General features: G+C 35.8%; 1 protein-coding gene across 3 annotated transcripts; it reads right to left on the bottom strand.

Annotated features, from left to right (window-relative positions):
* Window positions 1–2,655: 2,655 nt before the first annotated feature.
* LOC127425365 (transmembrane protein 196) lies at window positions 2,656–15,120 on the bottom strand. Of its 3 annotated transcripts, none has more exons than XM_051671290.1 (4): window positions 14,719–15,120; window positions 14,042–14,098; window positions 6,890–7,159; window positions 2,656–3,282 (listed from the first exon to the last, which is right to left on the bottom strand). In XM_051671290.1, the coding sequence occupies exons 1-4, from the start codon at window positions 14,881–14,883 to the stop codon at window positions 3,217–3,219; spliced, it is 558 nt and encodes a 185-aa protein (XP_051527250.1). In that variant the 5' UTR covers window positions 14,884–15,120; the 3' UTR covers window positions 2,656–3,216. The 3 variants fall into 3 exon arrangements, with proteins under 3 accessions (XP_051527250.1, XP_051527251.1, XP_051527252.1); XM_051671291.1 differs by having other exon boundaries at window positions 6,905–7,159; XM_051671292.1 differs by having other exon boundaries at window positions 14,737–15,120.
* Window positions 15,121–19,110: the final 3,990 nt, after the last annotated feature.

Here is a 19,110-nt window from a genome sequence, read left to right as displayed (position 1 = left end):
ACCCATTTCTTTTAATCTTTTAATAAGTACTGCTCTTTCTGTCCGAGAATCTAAACGAGTCTGTTTGGTGAAAGCAATCAAAAGATTTGCATCAGTGACATGAATCAAAATCCACATAATTGACAGGTGTCTGAGAAAACGAAACATACCATGATACAGTTGAAGTCAGAAGTTTACATTTTACTTAGGTTGAAGTCATTAAAACACATTTTTTAACTACTCCACAGATTTAATATTAGCAAACTATAGTTTTGGAAAGTCATTAAGAACATCTACTTTGTGCATGACTTGAGTAATTTTCCCAACAATTGTTTATAGACAGATTGTTTCACTTTTAATTGACTAGATCACAATTCCAGTGGGTCAGAAGTTTACATACACTAAGTTAACTGTGCCTTTAAGCAGCTTGGAAAATTCCAGAAAATGATTTCAAGCCTTTAGACAATTAGCCAATTAGCCTCTGATAGTAGGTGTACTGAATTGGAGGTGTACCTGTGGATGTATTTTAAGGCCCACCTTCAAACTCAGTGCCTCTTTGCTTGACAACATGGGAAAATCAAAAGAAATCGGCCAATACCTCAGAGAAATAATTGTAGACATCCACAAGTCTGGTTCATCCTTGGGAGCAATTTCCAACGCCTGAAGGTACAACGTTCATCTGTACAAACAATAGTACACAAGTATAAACACCATGGGACCACGCAGCCATCACACCGCTCAGGAAGGAGACGCATTCTGTCTCCTAGAGATGAACGTAGTTTGGAGCGAAAAGTGCAAATCAATCTCAGAACAACAGCAAAGGACCTTGTGAAGATGCTGGAGGAAACAGGTAGACAAGTATCTATATCCACAGTAAAATGAGTCCTATATCGACATAACCTGAAAGGCCGCTCAGCAAGGAAGAAGCCACTGCTACAAAACCACCATAAATAGCCAGACTACAGTTTGCAAGTGCACATGGGGACAAAGATCTTACTTTCTGGAGAAATGTCCTCTGGTCTGATGAAACAAAAATTGAACTGTTTGGCCATAATGACCATCATTATGTTTGGAGGAAAAAGTGTGAGGCTTGCAAGCCAAAGAACACCATCCCAACCGTGAAGCATGGGGGTGGCAGCATCATGTTGTGGGGGTGCTTTGCTGCAGGAGGGACTGCTGCACTTCACAAAATAGATGTCATCATGAGGAAGGAAAATTATGTGGATATATTGAAGCAACATCTCAAGACATCAGCCAGGAAGTTAAAGCTTGGTCGCAAATGGGTCTTCCAAATGGACAATGACCACACGCATACCTCCAATGTTGTGGCAAAATGGCTTAAAGACAACAAAGTCAAGGTATTGGAGTGGCCATCACAAAGCCCTGACCTCAATCCGATAGAAGATTTGTGGGCAGAACTGAAAAAGCGTGTGTGAGCAAGGAGGCCTTACAAACCTGACTCGGTTACACCAGTTCTGTCTGGAGGAATGGGCCAAAATTCCAGCAACTTATTGTGAGAAGCTTGTGGAAGGATACCCAAAACATTTGACCCAAGTTAAACAATTTAAAGGCAGTACTACCAAACACTAACAAAGTGTATGTAAACTTCTGACCCACTGGGAATGTGATGAAAGAAATAAAAGCTGAAATAAATCATTCTCTCTACTATTATTCTGACATTTCACATTCTTAAAATAAAGTAGTGATCCTAACTGACCTAAGACAGGGAATGTTTTCTATGATTAAATGTCAGGAATTGTGAAAAACTGAGTTTAAATGTATTTGGCTAAGGTGTATGTAAACTTCTGACTTCAACTGTATATGGTAATCATACAGAACCAGAAAAAGATAAGGTCTTAGAAGGAATATGAGGGACGAGTTGATATTATTTTCAGATGCATACATTATTCTAAACCCAAAGCATATAAATCCTTTATTTCAAAATTCCAGAATTTGTTATTTTATGGCTAGAAATTGTATGTATCTACTATTACACATAATATATGTGAAAGGCAAGTCACCGAAAAGACAAGGTTGAGTGTTAGCACGTGTGTTTTATGGTCAATACAAGTTCAATCAACAGCATTGGTGGCATAATATTCCAAAATTTCCTTTTGACTTGCTCCTCTTCTTTAAAAAAAGTAAAAGTCACAGTTCTAGTGAGGCACTTACAATGGAAGTGAATGGGGCCAATCTGTAAACATTACAATACTCACTGTTTCAAAAGTATAGCCACAAGACGTAAACAATATGCACGTTTACATGATTTTAGTGTGATAAAATCACTTAATAATCATTTCTGTTATGGCCAAGTTATGGCCAATTTTACAACTTTTCATTTCAACAAACCCTAAAACCCTTAAATGACTGAAAAATGACGATTTAAACAACTTTACAGCTCATATAATACACAAGTTTTAACATATGAATTAGTGTAAGTGCTTTTATAAAATTATAAGCTTCACATTTCTGCCTTTAAAGCCACCAAAACTTGGCCCCATTCACTTCCATTGTAAGTGTCTCACTGTAACCTTGATTCTTGCTGTTTTTAAAGAAAAAGAGGAACGATTTATTTTTGTGGTAATCAACATTATGCCACAAATGCTGTCGATTGAGCTGAACTTTAATTGTTTAATGACCAGCCAATATCCCACTAATTACATTTGACATCTTTATTTCATTTTCATATGAAGCCTCCATATAAAAATACTGTAAATTAATAAATATTTTACAGGCATTGTACAGTGTGCACTTTTTAACAATCAGGATAAAAGCATTCAGTATACCATACAATATCAGGATTACAATTTCAGATTCAACATTCCCTTTATCTAGATACAGGGAGAGAGAGAGAGAGAGAGAGAGAGAGAGAGAGAGAGAGAGAGAGAGAGAGAGAGAGAGAGAGAGAGGGAGAGATAAATTGCATGCTTATTTCACACTCAGTGGAATGCTTTCTGTTGGCTGTTTATCAAGGTCTTCTGCACTGACCTCTCCTGAGGTCATCAGGTAACCAGACACTGATTGGTTGTCAGTCTGTTCAATACTGTTATCTGACACTACATCTGCTCTCTGAATATACTTCCACTTGACTCAACTGTCAGTCTGCCTCAGCCAGTCAGAATGAACTGTCAGTCGGATTTAGCCAGTCAGAATGTAGGACTGTCAGCCTGCCTCAGCCAATCAAATGGAAGAACTGTGCTTTTAAGAGTGTGTGGGCACGGCACCATTGGCGAGCAGTCACGGCGAGGCGCTCCGTCCACTGAAGGAGATTTGAGAGATGCCATTGCTGGTGTCCAAAACCTCCTGCCAACACAGAGAAACAACAGCAGAGTTTGTGAGAAAGTGGTATGAAATGTATATTCAAAAAGACAAGAGAGAGACAAGATCCATTTTACTAGATTTTCGGAAGAAAATGAGTGTTGCATGTCTTTGCTGTCACAATGTCAGGGTGTTATGGGTGGTTGCCGAAATGTTGCAATTTGGTTGCTATGGTGTTCTGAGTGTGTTTCAGCATGTTGCTATTCGGTTGATAGGGTGTTCTGGGTATCTGCTAGGTTTTTGCTTGATGTCCATCCCTAAAAGGCTCTATGATAGTCTGGTCTCTGGGTCATTCCTACAATTCGGTGACTTTCCGGCTTTGAACATTTTGAAAATGAAACATACTTTTATAGGTATCTTTATGTTTCAACATTAAAGGGACATGTTAGAGATTTTATAAATCATACAGGTCAAGCTTAATGACTTAATAAATTCAGATGTCCATTGGGTTAGGTGGGCTGCATCAGGGTGGACATTGAGTGGGTAAAATTAGCCACTACAGGATCTGTGAATTATATCCAGCTAACATACTGTATGTAAACTTAACCCTCCTATGTTATTCAGTCATTTTTGATCGAAATAAATTTTCCTCATTTAATAAAAATGGTTCCCTTTATCTGAGCAGTAAAAGACTTGGAAACATTTCCTCAATTTGCCATCTGAACATAAAAAAAAAAAAAAAAACAAATAGAAAAAATTAATAAATAAAAAATGGGCTTGATTCGATAAGTCGATAAGTGGTCATAAAAAAAAATTAAAAAAAAATAAAAAATAAAAATATTCACGGTCAAAATTGACCGACCATTGAAAATGAATGGGAAAGACCAAAAAACAGAGCAATTCTTTTTGATCTGTCAAAATACAATTAATAAATCAGCCACAATGCAGATAAAAACAGAAATTACAGGGTGAGACTCTAAAACATCCTCAGAGCAAAACACACACACACACACACACACACACACACACACACACACACACACACACACACACACACACACACACACACACGTGTTGGTGCAGCTATCATAATGAGGACTCTCCATAGACATAATGATTTTTATACTGTACGAACTATAGATTCTATCCCCTAAACCTAACCCTCACAAAAAACATTCTGCATTTTTACATTAAAAAAACAAACAAATAAAAAATTGTTTAGTGTGTTTTTTAAATGATTTGAATTATGGGGACACTAGAAATGTCCTCATAAACCACATTTATAGCATAATACCCTTGTAATTACTAGTTTGTAACCTAAAAAAATTTCCTCGTAAACCACCCAAACCCGCCCACACACACACACACACATACACACACACAAACACTTACACACACAATAATAAACTGGTGAGACTATAACACATAGCTTTTTTTTACATTTGTCAAAAAACAAACAAACAAATAAATCAGTCACAATGCTAAACACACACACACACACACACACACACTCAGAAATGAAGGGGTGAGACAACAACACACTCACAATGCAGAACACACACACACACACACACACGTGCGCACAAATTTGCTAAATACATTTTACTATAGAAAGTTTTAAATTGCAAAATGTTTACTCTGATTCTTCTGTTTATACTCTTTTTGCAGTTTATTACTGTTTCTTGACATTATTATGCATTTACTTTGAGTTATTACATTTTCATGTTTCAAATAAAATATTGGTAGAAAAATGCTTATTCTGTGTCTTCTCTTTGTAACACCATGGTCAGGTTTGATTGCAAGTATAATGAAATTAAATGCAAAAATTGACACTTCTAATCAAATGCTAAACTTTGACAAATAATAGTTTGATAATATCTAAATATGCATCCAAATGCATATCTTGTGATAAAATATAAAATTAGGTTACAACAAGCCATCAGACTACACAGTAGGTGGCTACAGCCATCTACTGGCTGTTACTGGCATGACATGGTTTTCAAGTCATATTATTTATATTTTGTTCAACAGATGGCAGAAATCAGCCTTCAATTTATGTCACATGCTCATATATTCTTCATGTTTCAACTTATAAAAAAGGTTACACATCTTCCAGTCAAAAATCACCATGAATACTAAAGGGAGGTGGCATTTTGCAATACCATAGGAGGGCTAAAGTGATGATTTTATTTCTGTTAACATAAATATATTACATTTTAAAATTACATTAATTGTCCCTATATGTTTCCATAACAGGATGGACATGGAAACATATATCAAGTAAATATAACAAACAAAAAACCTCCACTATCATTGTTAAAATTACACATTTACCACAAAATAATACATGCTATTGAGAGAATGTAATACTTAACACTCAATTGTATGGACATTGTTTAGAAATGTTATTATTTACAGTAGCAATTTTGTTTGTCAGATGTTTAAGACATGAGAAAATGAAACTAGCGAAATAAATTAAAATGATTTCAATGATTTAAAATTGCACTTTTAGGCCCACAGCAATGTGTACAATACAAACAGTCTTTATTCTTTATAACAAGCCTATTTAAATTTAAATGTAAATTTCGGTTGAAATTAAACATGATAAATACCATAGCTTGTACTGGGGACTTAAAAGTCACCAAACTTTAGAAATGACCCCTTTAGATATGGCTTGGGTCCCTTCTTCCAATATAAGTCAGTGGGGTTTTTCCTGCCTGTTTTATCACTCACCAGGCAAAAATAGTAAGTTTGATCACATTGAAAGGTAAAAGCACACCTCTCCTCAACAAGACGCATGATCTGCAATCCATTTTGCTTCTGTAATGTGATATATTTTGGTGTGAAACAGAATATTTCGTGTCCCAATAACCTTGCTTATAAATTCATCATGATTTGCTATTATTGGCATAAACTTTATTAAATTAACTGAACTGACCATGATGGTGGTTCCATTATCCTGGACCCATAGACTTCAATTGTAAGTGCATTTCTGTAATCATAAACTTTGCTTGTATTTATGACCCGAGCGAAGAGTTTAAATTACTTTTGTGGTAATCAATAGCATGTCAAATTTAGTTGTTGTCCACAGAGCTTAAGTTGTTCTGAACACTGCGGAAATATTTAGCTATTTAGCAGAATGAGCGTGAATCTGTGTTTTACGTACTGTGCATCATACTTTCATGATTGATTTGTGCAATCTTTTCACTGCTCTAGTAGTGTTCGTGAACGAATCAGTGTTTTTGAACTAATCGTTCTCACTCACTTCCATTGTTTTTAACAAATCAGTTGAATCAATGATTCAATGACCCACTCATTACACATTACACACATTTTGTTGCCACCAATTGGCGTAAAGATGTAAACTTTATCCGGCATTAAAATACTGTGTTAAATATTGCCAAGATTTTATGCTTAAATAGCTATTTGGCTATTATTTCCAGCCTAGGTGATGTCAGGTGAAAATATTTGTCATTTCAGAGGCAGAGCAAGTTTTTTGAAAGATAGCAAAAACAATTATTTTTTATTTTCTCTGGAATAACATGCACTAATGAATTGTTTACAATAAGTTTAGTAATGTGACGGGTCAAATTCAATTCCACTTTGACTTTAAGTGTGTAAGATACTGCCACACAAAACAGCACAAACATACCAGCTCCTGGCGTACCTTCTCTGCCATTTCGTGCGAGTGATGTAGTGAATGTTCTCGCTCCAGAAACATGCGCTGCTGCTCGCTGCTGGCCAGCCTGCAGGTCAACCAGGTGGACAGAGTGCAGCTGCTGATACCGAGACACGAAAGAGACATGACGGCCAAATGAAGAGAGCGCGTGGCATCTGAACGCTTGAGCAGCGCACGGACAAACTGGAAGTTCAGGATTCCACTGATTAACCCACAAATACAGCAGGAGGAAAATAATATCATCTGAGAGAGAAGAGAGTGAGAAATAGAGTTAGATAATTGTTAGTTGTATGTGTATGCCATACGCACATGCTATATGTATAATCTCAACTATAAGCAATCATTCTGTCAGCTGATATTCTTATAATTGTCTACAGCTATTATTATTATTGTCATCAGCACAGTTCCCCCTATAGCATTTTTATGCTTTAGTACAGGACAGAAAGCCTTGAATTTGGGAAGTCGTTTCATCATCCGCATCTCGCCGCCAAAATACATGATATCATAACAAAATATGGGACTCCCAGCCAGTGTTAAATATATTTTTTGTTTATTTAAGGGCAATATTTGCCCTCTGCAATTGTCATTTTATGGCAAATAATTAATTTGAATAATTTGATTAAAAAGCATTTGCAATCTGAATAATACCAACTATTATACAAAGGCATTGTTTGTGGCTCATCCAATCAAATCTTAGAGCTGGAGCTATCCAATTATAATAATAAGTAAACACTCTACGAACTGCCTTTGTTCTTTATAATGTGCACTAATGTTTGTTTTTATTATTGTTCCTACCAATACTGTTCATCAACTAAATGCTCAGACAATATTCTGTAATAAGTCATGCTAATGAAGCACATTGTACTGAACTGAGAGAAAGAAGAGAGAAAGTTGTGATCTTTGCGCATTAATTCAACAGCATACTGTCCATACTTATAAAGGTCAAAGTATATTAAGCGAGAAGCGTACAGCACAGCAGAATAACTGTATACGGGGCAAGATGACGAGACCATTGTATACCAGTAGAATGGATTGTGCTGCTCTGTGATTTTGCAATCGGTTAGGCCGCGTACAGACATGTTGGTATTATCTGCCAACAGCAAACTGCTAATTCAACACTTCAGGACAGATTTGACCACAAATTACAGAGACAAAGAGAGAGACTCTGATTCTGCAGTACAGCGGACACATTTACACGCTATCCTGGACGGCACACACAGTACAAATGCTGCCATTGGTAGACACCATGGGCATTTTCAGAATAGCACACTACCATACTATTTTTTGTAGTTTGCAGTATAAATAATGTGCACTGTGTGCAAATGTTCTGCATACATGGAAGACTCGCAATGCTGTATCCACCAATGCAATGCACTCAACTTCACTGATTTCCAGTGTGATTAATGAATCAGTAATAATTGAAACCATCATTTTTTTTTAAACTCACTTGACTTACTAATTGTTCGGGTTGCCCAAATTGGATAAAAAAAAAAAAAGTGAAATAACTACATAAGGGATAATTGGATGCCGCTCTCTGATTTAAAAATGCAACATCTTTGAAATGTTTATCATTGCTTACTGTTAAACATGATAATTTCTGAAAATAGTAGGAAGTATACAATATAGTATTCCATTCCGAACAGTCATTCTGTGTCACATGGGCTAATGGATAAAAAAAGTGCAAAATGACTATTTATTTCTTAATTTCTGAGATGATAACTGGACGGCATTTGCTGAATTAAACATGCAATGTCTTTAAAGTTGCATGCTGTTTCACGTAGCAAGTATACAATATATACTGTGCAGTATAGCATAAGTAGAATTCCATTCTAAACAGTCATTCTGTGTCACATGTATAGACCGATATATCGGACGATATTTGGCAATTTTGCAAGTATCGTTTCAGCCCATAACGTGTTCGCTTGGCCGATTAACAGAAGTGTTAACTTTCCCCTGTGTCTGTTCAAAAATCTACTAATAGATTTGTCAATGGATCGACAACACTTTTTATTTTCAAGTTTATGCAAATTTGAGTAAATTGTATTATGTTATTCGGCATGTTTATCGGCATTTATATCGGCCATCCTGCTCTCCAGATATCGGTATCCGCAACGGCCATTAAAACCCATCTTGGTCGACCACCACTCACATGGGCTAATTTACTAAAACTATTGCATGTTTGAATAATATATTGAATCATTCTTAATATTTTAGAGTTAAAATAGTTATAAAAAAAAGTGCAAAATGACTTTTTTATATATTTATATTTTATTATTTCTGAGATGATAACTGGAGGGCATTTGCTGAATTAAACATGCAACGTCTTTAAAGTTGCATACTGTTTCATGTTCTATTTTCTGCAAACAGTATGATGTATACAGTATATACTGTGCAGTATACCATAAGTAGTATGCTAGTATTCCATTCCAAACAGTCATTCTGTTTCACATGTAGTGACGGACCAATATATCAGGCAGGCCAATTAATCGGCCGATGCCGATAATGGCAAAATGGCCAAATATCGGCCGATTAATTGGCCTGCCCAATATATTGGTCTGTCACTTCATGTGACACAGAATGACTGTTCGGAATGGAATACTAGCGTACTACTTATGGTAACCATGTTCGCTTGGCTTATTAACAGAATTGTTAACTTTCCCTTGAGTCAGTTTCAAAATCTACCTACAGTTTTGGCAATGGATAGTCAGCACTTTCTGTTTCTGTCTTTCTGCACATTTTAGTAAATATTGCATAAAATAAGTATTTCACTTTCAAAAGTTTGTGTCTGATTTGCTGTTGTTCATTTTTTCTCCCCAATTTGCAATGCCCAATTCCCAATGCACTCTAAGTCCTTCTGGTGGTGTAGTGACTCGCCTCAATCCGGGTGGTGGAATATGAATCTCAGTTGCCTCCGCGTCTGAGACCGTCAATTCGCGCATCTTATCACGTGGCTTGCTGAGTGCATTACCGCGGAGACATAGCACGTGTGGAGGCTTCACGCTATTCTTCGCGGCATCCACGCACAACTCACCATGCGCCCCACTGAGAGCGAGAACCACATTATAGTGACCACGAGAAGTTTACCCCACGTGACTCTACCCTCCCTAGCAACCGGGCCAATTTGTTTGCTTAGGAGACCTGGCTGGAGTATTGTTAAATTTATTACGTTTATCGGCCATCCTGCTCTCCAGATATCGGTATTGGCCATTGAAACACATATCAGATGACCACTAGTCACATGGCCTTATTTACTAAAACTGTTGCATGATTGTAGTATATATTGATTCTTTGAAATGTTTACAGTTCCATACTGTTTCACGGTTCTGTTTTCTGAAAACTGTAGGAAGTATACAGTATATATACTGTGGAGTATACTATAAGTAATTCACTAGTATTCCATTCCGAACAATCATTCTGTGTCATATGGGCAAATTTCCTAAAACTAATGCAAGATTGAATTTGCTAAAACTGCACACCGTTTCACATACTATTTTATTTTACATTATATACTGCGTAGTATGCAGCAAGCATTTTGCTAGTATTCCATTCTTAACATAGCCCATATCACATTAAACACTGTTGAGGAATATCCAAACACACCTTTATATACACAATGTTTGTGTTTATGTTAAAAATGTACTACACTGTTGTTTTTATCTACATTTTCTGAACTCTTCTGACATGAGAATATCTACACAGGCTACTGAAGAGTTCAATATTTACAGACAGATTTACAGACAAGATGCTCAAGTTGTTCCTTCCGTAAATGTGGGGAACTTTTATGGGCTGATGGAGCGAGTTTCCTTTTAGCCATTCAATACTGTATGGAAACAGTACAAGCTCTCCAGTACATAAAAGCCCAGGAAACAAATTGAATCAACAGGAGAGAGCTGGTGAACTGTGCATGAGGAAATATCTGAAAGCTTGTAAACAACAAAGCTGTAGAAATAACAGCAAGTGTGAAAATATTTGGTATAAGATATAAGATATGAGAGAACTGGATAGTGGAATAGGAGACATCTGGATTCTCTCAGACTAAAGTGTCACATGAGTATTGATTTGTTAGTAACACTCTCTGCTGGGGCGGCTCTCTCCACTCTGAGGTTGCTAATTGTATCTCCTGTCACAAGTGAAGTATCCTGAGATATTTACACATGCTCACTGCGAGCTGGAGTTCGTCTCTTAGGCACCTGATGTGGACTTTTGTGGCCACGTGCATTTGATACTGCATCCCAAAACTAACAATTTAACTAATCTGTTCTAGATTAAGATGGAAACTGAGATTTTCGTTCTAAAGAAACGTAAAGAAATGCAAGGTTTTACATGTCACTAGTATGAGACAGGTATCAGCTTGGCCAGTAATTTTTACTGAACAGAACGTCTTGGAAGTCTATGACATTGTTAAAGTTCTGGGGGTCACCCTCCAGAGTGATTTGAGATGGGATAGTCAAGTGGATCACATGTTGACCTCGGCCAACAAAAAGGTTTTTGTTCTCCGTCGGTTAAAGAAATGTGGTGTCCGAGACCCTGAACTGGTTATCATCTATACAGGATATGTGCGCCCTGTGCTGGAGTATGCAGTTCCTGTTTGGCACAGTTCTTTGACTGCAGATCAAGTTAAAAGGCTGGAAAGTGTGCAGAAACGGGTCTGTAAAATTATACTTGGTCAAAGGTATTTAAGATACACAGATGCTCTCTGTCTCCTTGGACTGTGCACTCTAGCAGAGAGACGAATTCAACTGTGTCTTGACTTTGCTTGAAAGCTATACAAGTCTAGTTTCAGAGACTGGCTACCCCCCCCCCCCCCGCCCCCAGGGAGGAGCTTACAGGTCACCAGACAAGGAATTCAAATAAACTGACCAAGATGTCGAACTGAGAGATGTCGGATATCACCCATTCCCTATATGTGCAGACTTCTAAATGATTGTGGATTTTAGAAAGCACCTTTGTAATATGGGGTGTTTGATGTTAGATTAGTAAATTGTATATCTTAATATTGTATGTTTTTAAATTTTGTTTATTTTAAAATTGTGGTTTAATTAGTATTGATGTTTTATTGTAACAGCAAAATAATTCAGTGTTCTTCATTGACGAACGTCTTGAAGAACCTGTAATAATTCTGAAAAGTCAATAAACAATAATATCCTAAAGTAAGATCACTGAAATGTACAGCAGCAATGTGATTTTGTGTACTGAATGAATAGAGTTTGTGTGTACTAGTACAAAAGAGTTTGTTCTAAAATACTAGAGTGTTTGTACTTGTACGGTAGAATTTATGTTGGGAGACTACAATGTGTGCGATCATATATAATGGATTGTGTGTTCTAGTACACTAGAGTGTGTGTACTAGTAGTATAGTATACTCAACAAAGTAATCCACTACAAATGACTAATTACTTGTGATTACGTAAATGACTTATTGATTACGAAAAAGTATTTCGAAAAATATATCGCATTACAAATTACTTTTAAGTTCCTTTCTAAAACACTTTTCACTTTTCAACACTTGTTTTTCCGCCCAACGAATTCAAAAAAGATTTATATATTTCCTTCTTGTTCATTGTTACACACAAGTCTTACACTCAGCACCACGTGTTTCTTTATTAGAATGACTCGTTATGGGGCGCACGTCGTTCGGCTCTCACAGAAACACAAACAGACTCATGTTTAAAATGTATTCTACATAAATAATATTTAAGAATTATTTGAAACCCAAGTGATAAAAATAACTGAAGGAATATTCCGGGTTCAAGTTAAGCTCAATGGACAGCATTTGTGGCATAATGTTGATTACCACAAAAATGTATTTCACTCATCCTTACAAAACAAATCTGAGTTACATTCAGCTACATACAGAGTATACACTCACCAACCACTTTATTAGGTACAGCTGTACACCAACATATTCATGCGATTACTTAATCAGCCAATCGTGTGGCAGGAGTGCAATCCATAAAATCATGCAGATATGGGTCAGGAGCTTCAGTTAATGTTCACATCAACCATCAGAATGGGGAAAAATTTGATCTCAGTCATTTCGACCGTGGCATGCTTTTTGGTGCCAGAGACTGCAGTAGGCACAGGCTCACCAAAACTGGACAGTAGATGATTGGAAAAACATCGCCTGGTCTGACAAATCTGGATTTCTGTTGAGGTACACAAATGTTAGGCCCACTGCAGCCTCAGTTTTCTGTTCTTGGATGACAGAAGTGGAACCCAACATGGTCTTCTGCTGTTGTAGCCCATCCGCCTCAAGGTTCTACATGTTCTACGTGTACTAGTCTGCTCATTACAATTGTACAGAGTGGTTATCTGAGTTACCATAGCCTTTCTGTCAGCTCGAACCAGTCTGGCCATTCTCTGTTGACCTCTCTGATCAACAAGGTGTTTCCGTCTGCAGAACTGCTGCTCACTGGATGTTTTTTGTTTATGGCATCATTCAGAGTAAATTCTAGAGACTGTTGTGTGTGAAAATCCCAGGAGATCAGCAGTTACAGAAACACTACAACCAGCCCATCTGGCACCAACAATCATGCCATGGTCCAAATCGCTGAGATTAAATTGTTTCCCCATTCTGATGGTTGATGTGAACATTAACTGAAGCTCCTGACCCGTATCTGAATGATTTTATGCACTGCACTGCTGCCACACGATTGGCTGATTATATAATCACATCATTAAGTAGATGTACTGGTGTACCTAATAAAGTGGTCGATGAGTGTATATTTCACTACAGTAGCATGTTTGTACTTGTACAGTAGAAAATGTTTTCCAGAATACTAAAGTGTGTGTGGATTAGGATATGTGAGTACCGCTTGTCCCTACAATGATAAAACAACCTGAAATCAGTAACATTGTGTGGACCAGCAACAATCCCCACGTGGAAAAAGGCATAATAATCAAAATAATGTCTTAATGAAAATGTCAAAATATTGAATAGTTTCTATGAGGGTTAATTTGACGGGTAGAGGATACAAAATATCATTAGCTTAGGATAAGAGTGACAGAAGCTAATGGAAGATCTCAACCATGATAGAAACCATACAGTACATGTACATCAGATTGTGCATACAGTCAAGTGTGTGTTATTTGTACAGTAGAATACTACAGAGTGTGTGTACTCACGATTAATCCTGTTCTTTTCCGTGCACACAGCATGCCACACATTCCACAGATGAGAAACTAGAAGACAAAGCAACAGACAAATGAGAGATCATTAATGATTGATCGGTCAGAACTATTTTCTAATCACACTCAAAATAAACCAAAAGAAAAGAAAACAGGAGGTTGTGGGATTTAAATACTCATACTGGGTTCAGATTACAGTGGAATCCCTATAAGACTTGTTTCAGAGAGACCAAAACAGAACTAGACGTGAACGTGCACAAATGAGGAGTTCATGAATATGAGTTCATGATGCCAGAATTATCTCAAACATAACACTCTGAAAATGCCACAATATGTCAAAATCACTAAAAATACATATTATGAGGAGTTTAGAGCAAATGTACAGAGATTTTGTGTCTGTGAAGAGCCAGAGTAAATAACCTAAGATAAGTTTAAAACAACAAAGTCATAACAGCTCACATTTGAAAGTCACATAATCTCATGAAAGATGAAAAAGTGTGCCATCTAGTTTAGATTAATAGATTTGGATGATTATATATCCTTCTAAGTGTTTAAATAAAAATAAGCATGAAAATGTAGGCTAATGTCAGAGTTTTGTGTTTCCTTAACGTCATTGAATAGCTATTCGGATCAATAATTTATGCTGGAAGAAGACTAAAAGAAGTGAGACGTACACACACTCCGCTCCATACCGGAGATGCGTCGCCCTGTTGGGTTTTGTGCTTCGCTTTCGCCCGGCTGATGCCCACCGCGCCCAGGACTATGCTGGACACCCCGAGCCCTATCTCCAGCACCGACAGAACCAACAAACTCCAGATGATCTTTCGGCTTGAGCACATCTTCGATCGGGCATCCTTCCTGACAGGTGCGCAAAAATATACGGTCTTTTCAACGCTTCACTCCATCTTCAGAGATGAACACAACACATTTAGATCCTGAGAAGTGTGCAGATGAACATAACAAAGTAGTATTCCTCGAACAGATTTACAGATGTGAGGATATGGGTCTTTAGATGGCCATGAATCAGTGCGCAAAGACGCTCTCCATGGTGCGTAAACGCCACCAGTTTAACTTTACCCTCCTCCTCACACTGTTTACCATGTTTCTTCTCCTGCCCATGTGATTTACCCTCAGTTTGGAGTAAAAGCCCCTCCCATTGTCAGCCTGCACTTTCTACGGTACTAGCAGCTACTACTGCAGTATGTTATTAAAATAATGTTATAATCGTTACATAATTATTTGACGCGACGTATTTGACAAGTTTTAGAACAGTGATGTTCTAAATGTTTTAGATCTGATCTGGCAGGTCGATCTTGCAGGAGATGTTGTGAAGAGCAAAACACTGTCACACAGCGGGGCAGATGTCCTGACGCACACACTGCCGACGCGTTTATGCGCAACCGTGAGTAAAAGCGCTGATCAGAGTAAATCTGTCCTGGGCAGTTTATTGCATGAAACCATTGAGTTTAACACTTAACAGCACCTATCATCACAGCACATTAAGACATGCCATCACATTTATAATTTATTAGAGAGGGGTTTGACTAGACTGAATCAATAGTCATGCGAATAAATTTTCTTGGAGAGCTTTATATAGCTACACAAAAAAAGAAATGCACTATTTTTTAACACTTACTGTTTCTCTGGAACATTTGTTTCTTCACACACCAGCAAAAGTGCAGCAGTTTTGATCAAGACATACAGGGACAATTAAGAAAGAGGAAACATTCTTAAAAGCTACAGTGATCTGATTTTTAAAAGCTAGTCAAATTGCTGCCTGGAAATCAGGTATTTGCTTAATGGCTAGTCAGTGATTTGGAATCCATATAAAGCTGTCATGCAAATTGTGCAGAGCTGAACAGAGTTCTATATTAAATGTATTAAAGAGTAGAAGAACATTGTTCTAGAGGTGAGAATTAGAACATAAGAGCATTATTCTAGAGCTGAGCATTATAGTGTTAATCGAGAACTGGACATTCTAAAATATAAGTTAGAGTGTTAATCTAGAGCTGAGCATTAGTGTTGTTCTAGAACTGCACAGTCTTGATATATTTTAGTGTCATTCTAGAGCTGAGTATTATAAAGTACTATTCGATAACCGAGCAATACTGAATATAATTTGGAGCATTATTCTAGAGCTGAGCATTAGTGTTATTCTAGAACTGCATATTCTTGAATATAATTTAGTGTTATTCTTGAGCTGAGCATTATAGTGTTATTCGATAACAGAGCAATACTGAATATAATTTGGAGCATTATTCTAGAGCTGAGCACCACAGAGTGTTTTTCTTGAACAGACCATTATTGTATATAATTTAGCGTATTATTCTAGAGCTGAGCATTATAGTGTTATTCGATAACTAAGCAATATTGAAAATAATTTGGAGCTTGATTCTAGAGCTGAGCATCATAGAGTGTTAATCTAGAACAGAGCAGAGCATTATTGAATATAATTTAGCTCGTTATTATAGAGCTGAGCATAACAGAGTTTTATTTTAGAACTGAGCATTAATGAATATAATTTAGCATGTTCTAGAGCTGAGCATTGTTGAGTTTTATTTTAGAACTGAGCATTATTTAATATAATTTAGAGCATTATTCTAGAGTTGAGCATTATAGATTGTTATTTTAGAACAGAGCATTATTGAATATAATTTAGCATGTTATTCTAGAGCTGAGCATTATAGAGTTTTACTTTAGAACTGACCATTATTGAATTTAATTTAGAGCATTATTCTAGAGCTGAGCATTACAGAGTGTTATTCTAGACCTTAGCAATATTGAATATAATTTAGAGCGTTATTCTAGAGCTGAGAATTAGTGTTATTCTAGAACAATGCATTATTGAATCAAATTTAGAGAGTTATTCTAGAGCTGATCATTAGTATTATTCTAGAACAAAGCATTAATTAATTTAGAGCATTATTGTAGAGCTGATTGTTATAGAGTGTTATTCTAGACCAGAGCATTATTTAATCAAACTTAGCACATAATTCTAAAGCTGAGCATGTAGTGTTATTATAGAACTGAGCAATATTGATTATAATTTGGAGCATTATTCTAGAGCTGAGTATTTTAGTGTTATTCTAGAACTGAGCAATGTTGAATATAATTTGGAGCATTATTTTATAGCTGAGCATTATAGTGTTTTTCTAGAACAAATCGTTATTTAATTTAATTTAGAGCATTATTCTAGAGATAAGCATTATAGAGTGTTATTCTAGAATGTAGCAATAATGAATATAATTTAGATCGTTATTCTAGAGCTGAGCATTAGTGTAATTCTAGAACAATGCATTATTAAATAAAATTTAGAGTGCTATTCTAGAGCTGAACATTAGTGTTATTCTAGAAATGAGCATTATTAAATATAATTTAGAACATTATTCTAGAGCTGATCATTAGTATTATTCTAGAACAAAGCATTATTGAATATAATGTAGAGCGTTATTCTAGAGCTGAGCATTGTAGTGTTATGATAGAACTGAGCATTATTGAATATAATTTGGAGCATTATTCTAGAGCTGAGTATTATAGTGTTATTCTAGAACTGAGCAATATTGAATATAATTTGGAGCATTATTTTTTAGCTGAGCATTATAGAGTGTTACTCTAGAAAAAAGAATTATTTAATATAATGTAGTGTGTTATTGTAGAGCTGAGAATTATAGAATTATATTCTAGAACTGAGCATTACTGAATATAATTTAGAACATTATTCTAGAGCTGAGCATTAGTATTATTCTAGAACAAAGCATTATTGAATGTAATTTAGAGCGTTATTCTAGAGCTGAGCATTATAGAGTGTTATTCTAGAACTGAGCAATATTAAATATAATTTGGAGCATTATTCTATTGCTGAGCATTATCGAGTTTTATTTTAGAACTTAGCATTATTTAATATAATTTAATGCATTATTCTAGAGCTGAGTATTGTAGTGTTTTTCTGGAGCTGAGCAATACTGAATATAATTTGGAGCGTTATTCTACAACTGAGCATTATAGGCTTATTCTAGAACAATGCATTTCTGTATATTTTAGAATGTTATTCTAGAGCTGAGCATTAGTGTTATTCTAGAACAACACATCATTGACTATAATTTAGAGCATTATTCTAGAGCTGAGCATTATAGAGTGTTATTCTAGAACTGAGCAAAATTGAATATAATTTGTAGCATTATTCTAGAGCTCAGTATTACAGAGTGTTATTCTAGAAATGACCAATATTAAATATAATTTGTAGCATTATTGTAGAGCTGAGCATTGTAGAGTGTTATTTTAGAACTAATAATTATTAAATACAGTTAAGAGTGTTATTCTAGAACTGAGCATTAGTGTTATACTAGAACTGGACATCATTTAATATAATTTAGAGCGTTATTCTAGTGTTGAGAATTATAGAGCATTATTCTAGAGCTGAGCATTATTAAATATAATTTGGAGTGTTTTCCTTATGCCGAGCATTATAGATTGTTATATTCGAGAAGTGGACGTTATTAACTATAATTTAGAGTTTTATGCTAGAGCTGAGCATTATAGTGTTATTCTAGAACAAAGCATTATTGAATATAATTTAGAGTGTTATTCTAGAGCTGAGCATTATATAGTGTTATTCTAGAACTGAGCAATATTGAATATAATTTGAAGCATTATTCTAGAGCTGAGCATTATAGAATGTTATTTTAGAACTGAGCATTACTGAATAAAATTTAGAAGGTTATTCTAGAGATGAGCATTATAGAGCATCATTCTAGAGCTGAGCATTATTAAATATAATTTGGAGCATTTTTCTTAAGCCAAGCATTATAGCTTGTTATTCTAGAAGTTGACATTATTGAATATAATTTAGAGTGTTATTGTAGAGCTGAGCATTATAGAGTGTTATTCTAGAACTGTGCAATATTGAATATAATTTGGAGCATTATTCTAGAGCTCAGTATTATAGAGTGTTATTCTAGAACTGGACATTATTGAATATAACTTAGAGTGTTATTTTTTAGTTGAATATTATAAAGTGTGATTCTAGATTTGAGCATTATAGAGAGTTATTCTAGAGCTGAGAATTA

Source organism: Myxocyprinus asiaticus, chromosome 34, assembly GCF_019703515.2.
Source record: "Myxocyprinus asiaticus isolate MX2 ecotype Aquarium Trade chromosome 34, UBuf_Myxa_2, whole genome shotgun sequence".
In the NCBI taxonomy this organism is placed as follows: Eukaryota; Metazoa; Chordata; class Actinopteri; order Cypriniformes; family Catostomidae; genus Myxocyprinus; species Myxocyprinus asiaticus.
This window is presented reverse-complemented; position numbering and strand designations above follow the sequence as displayed.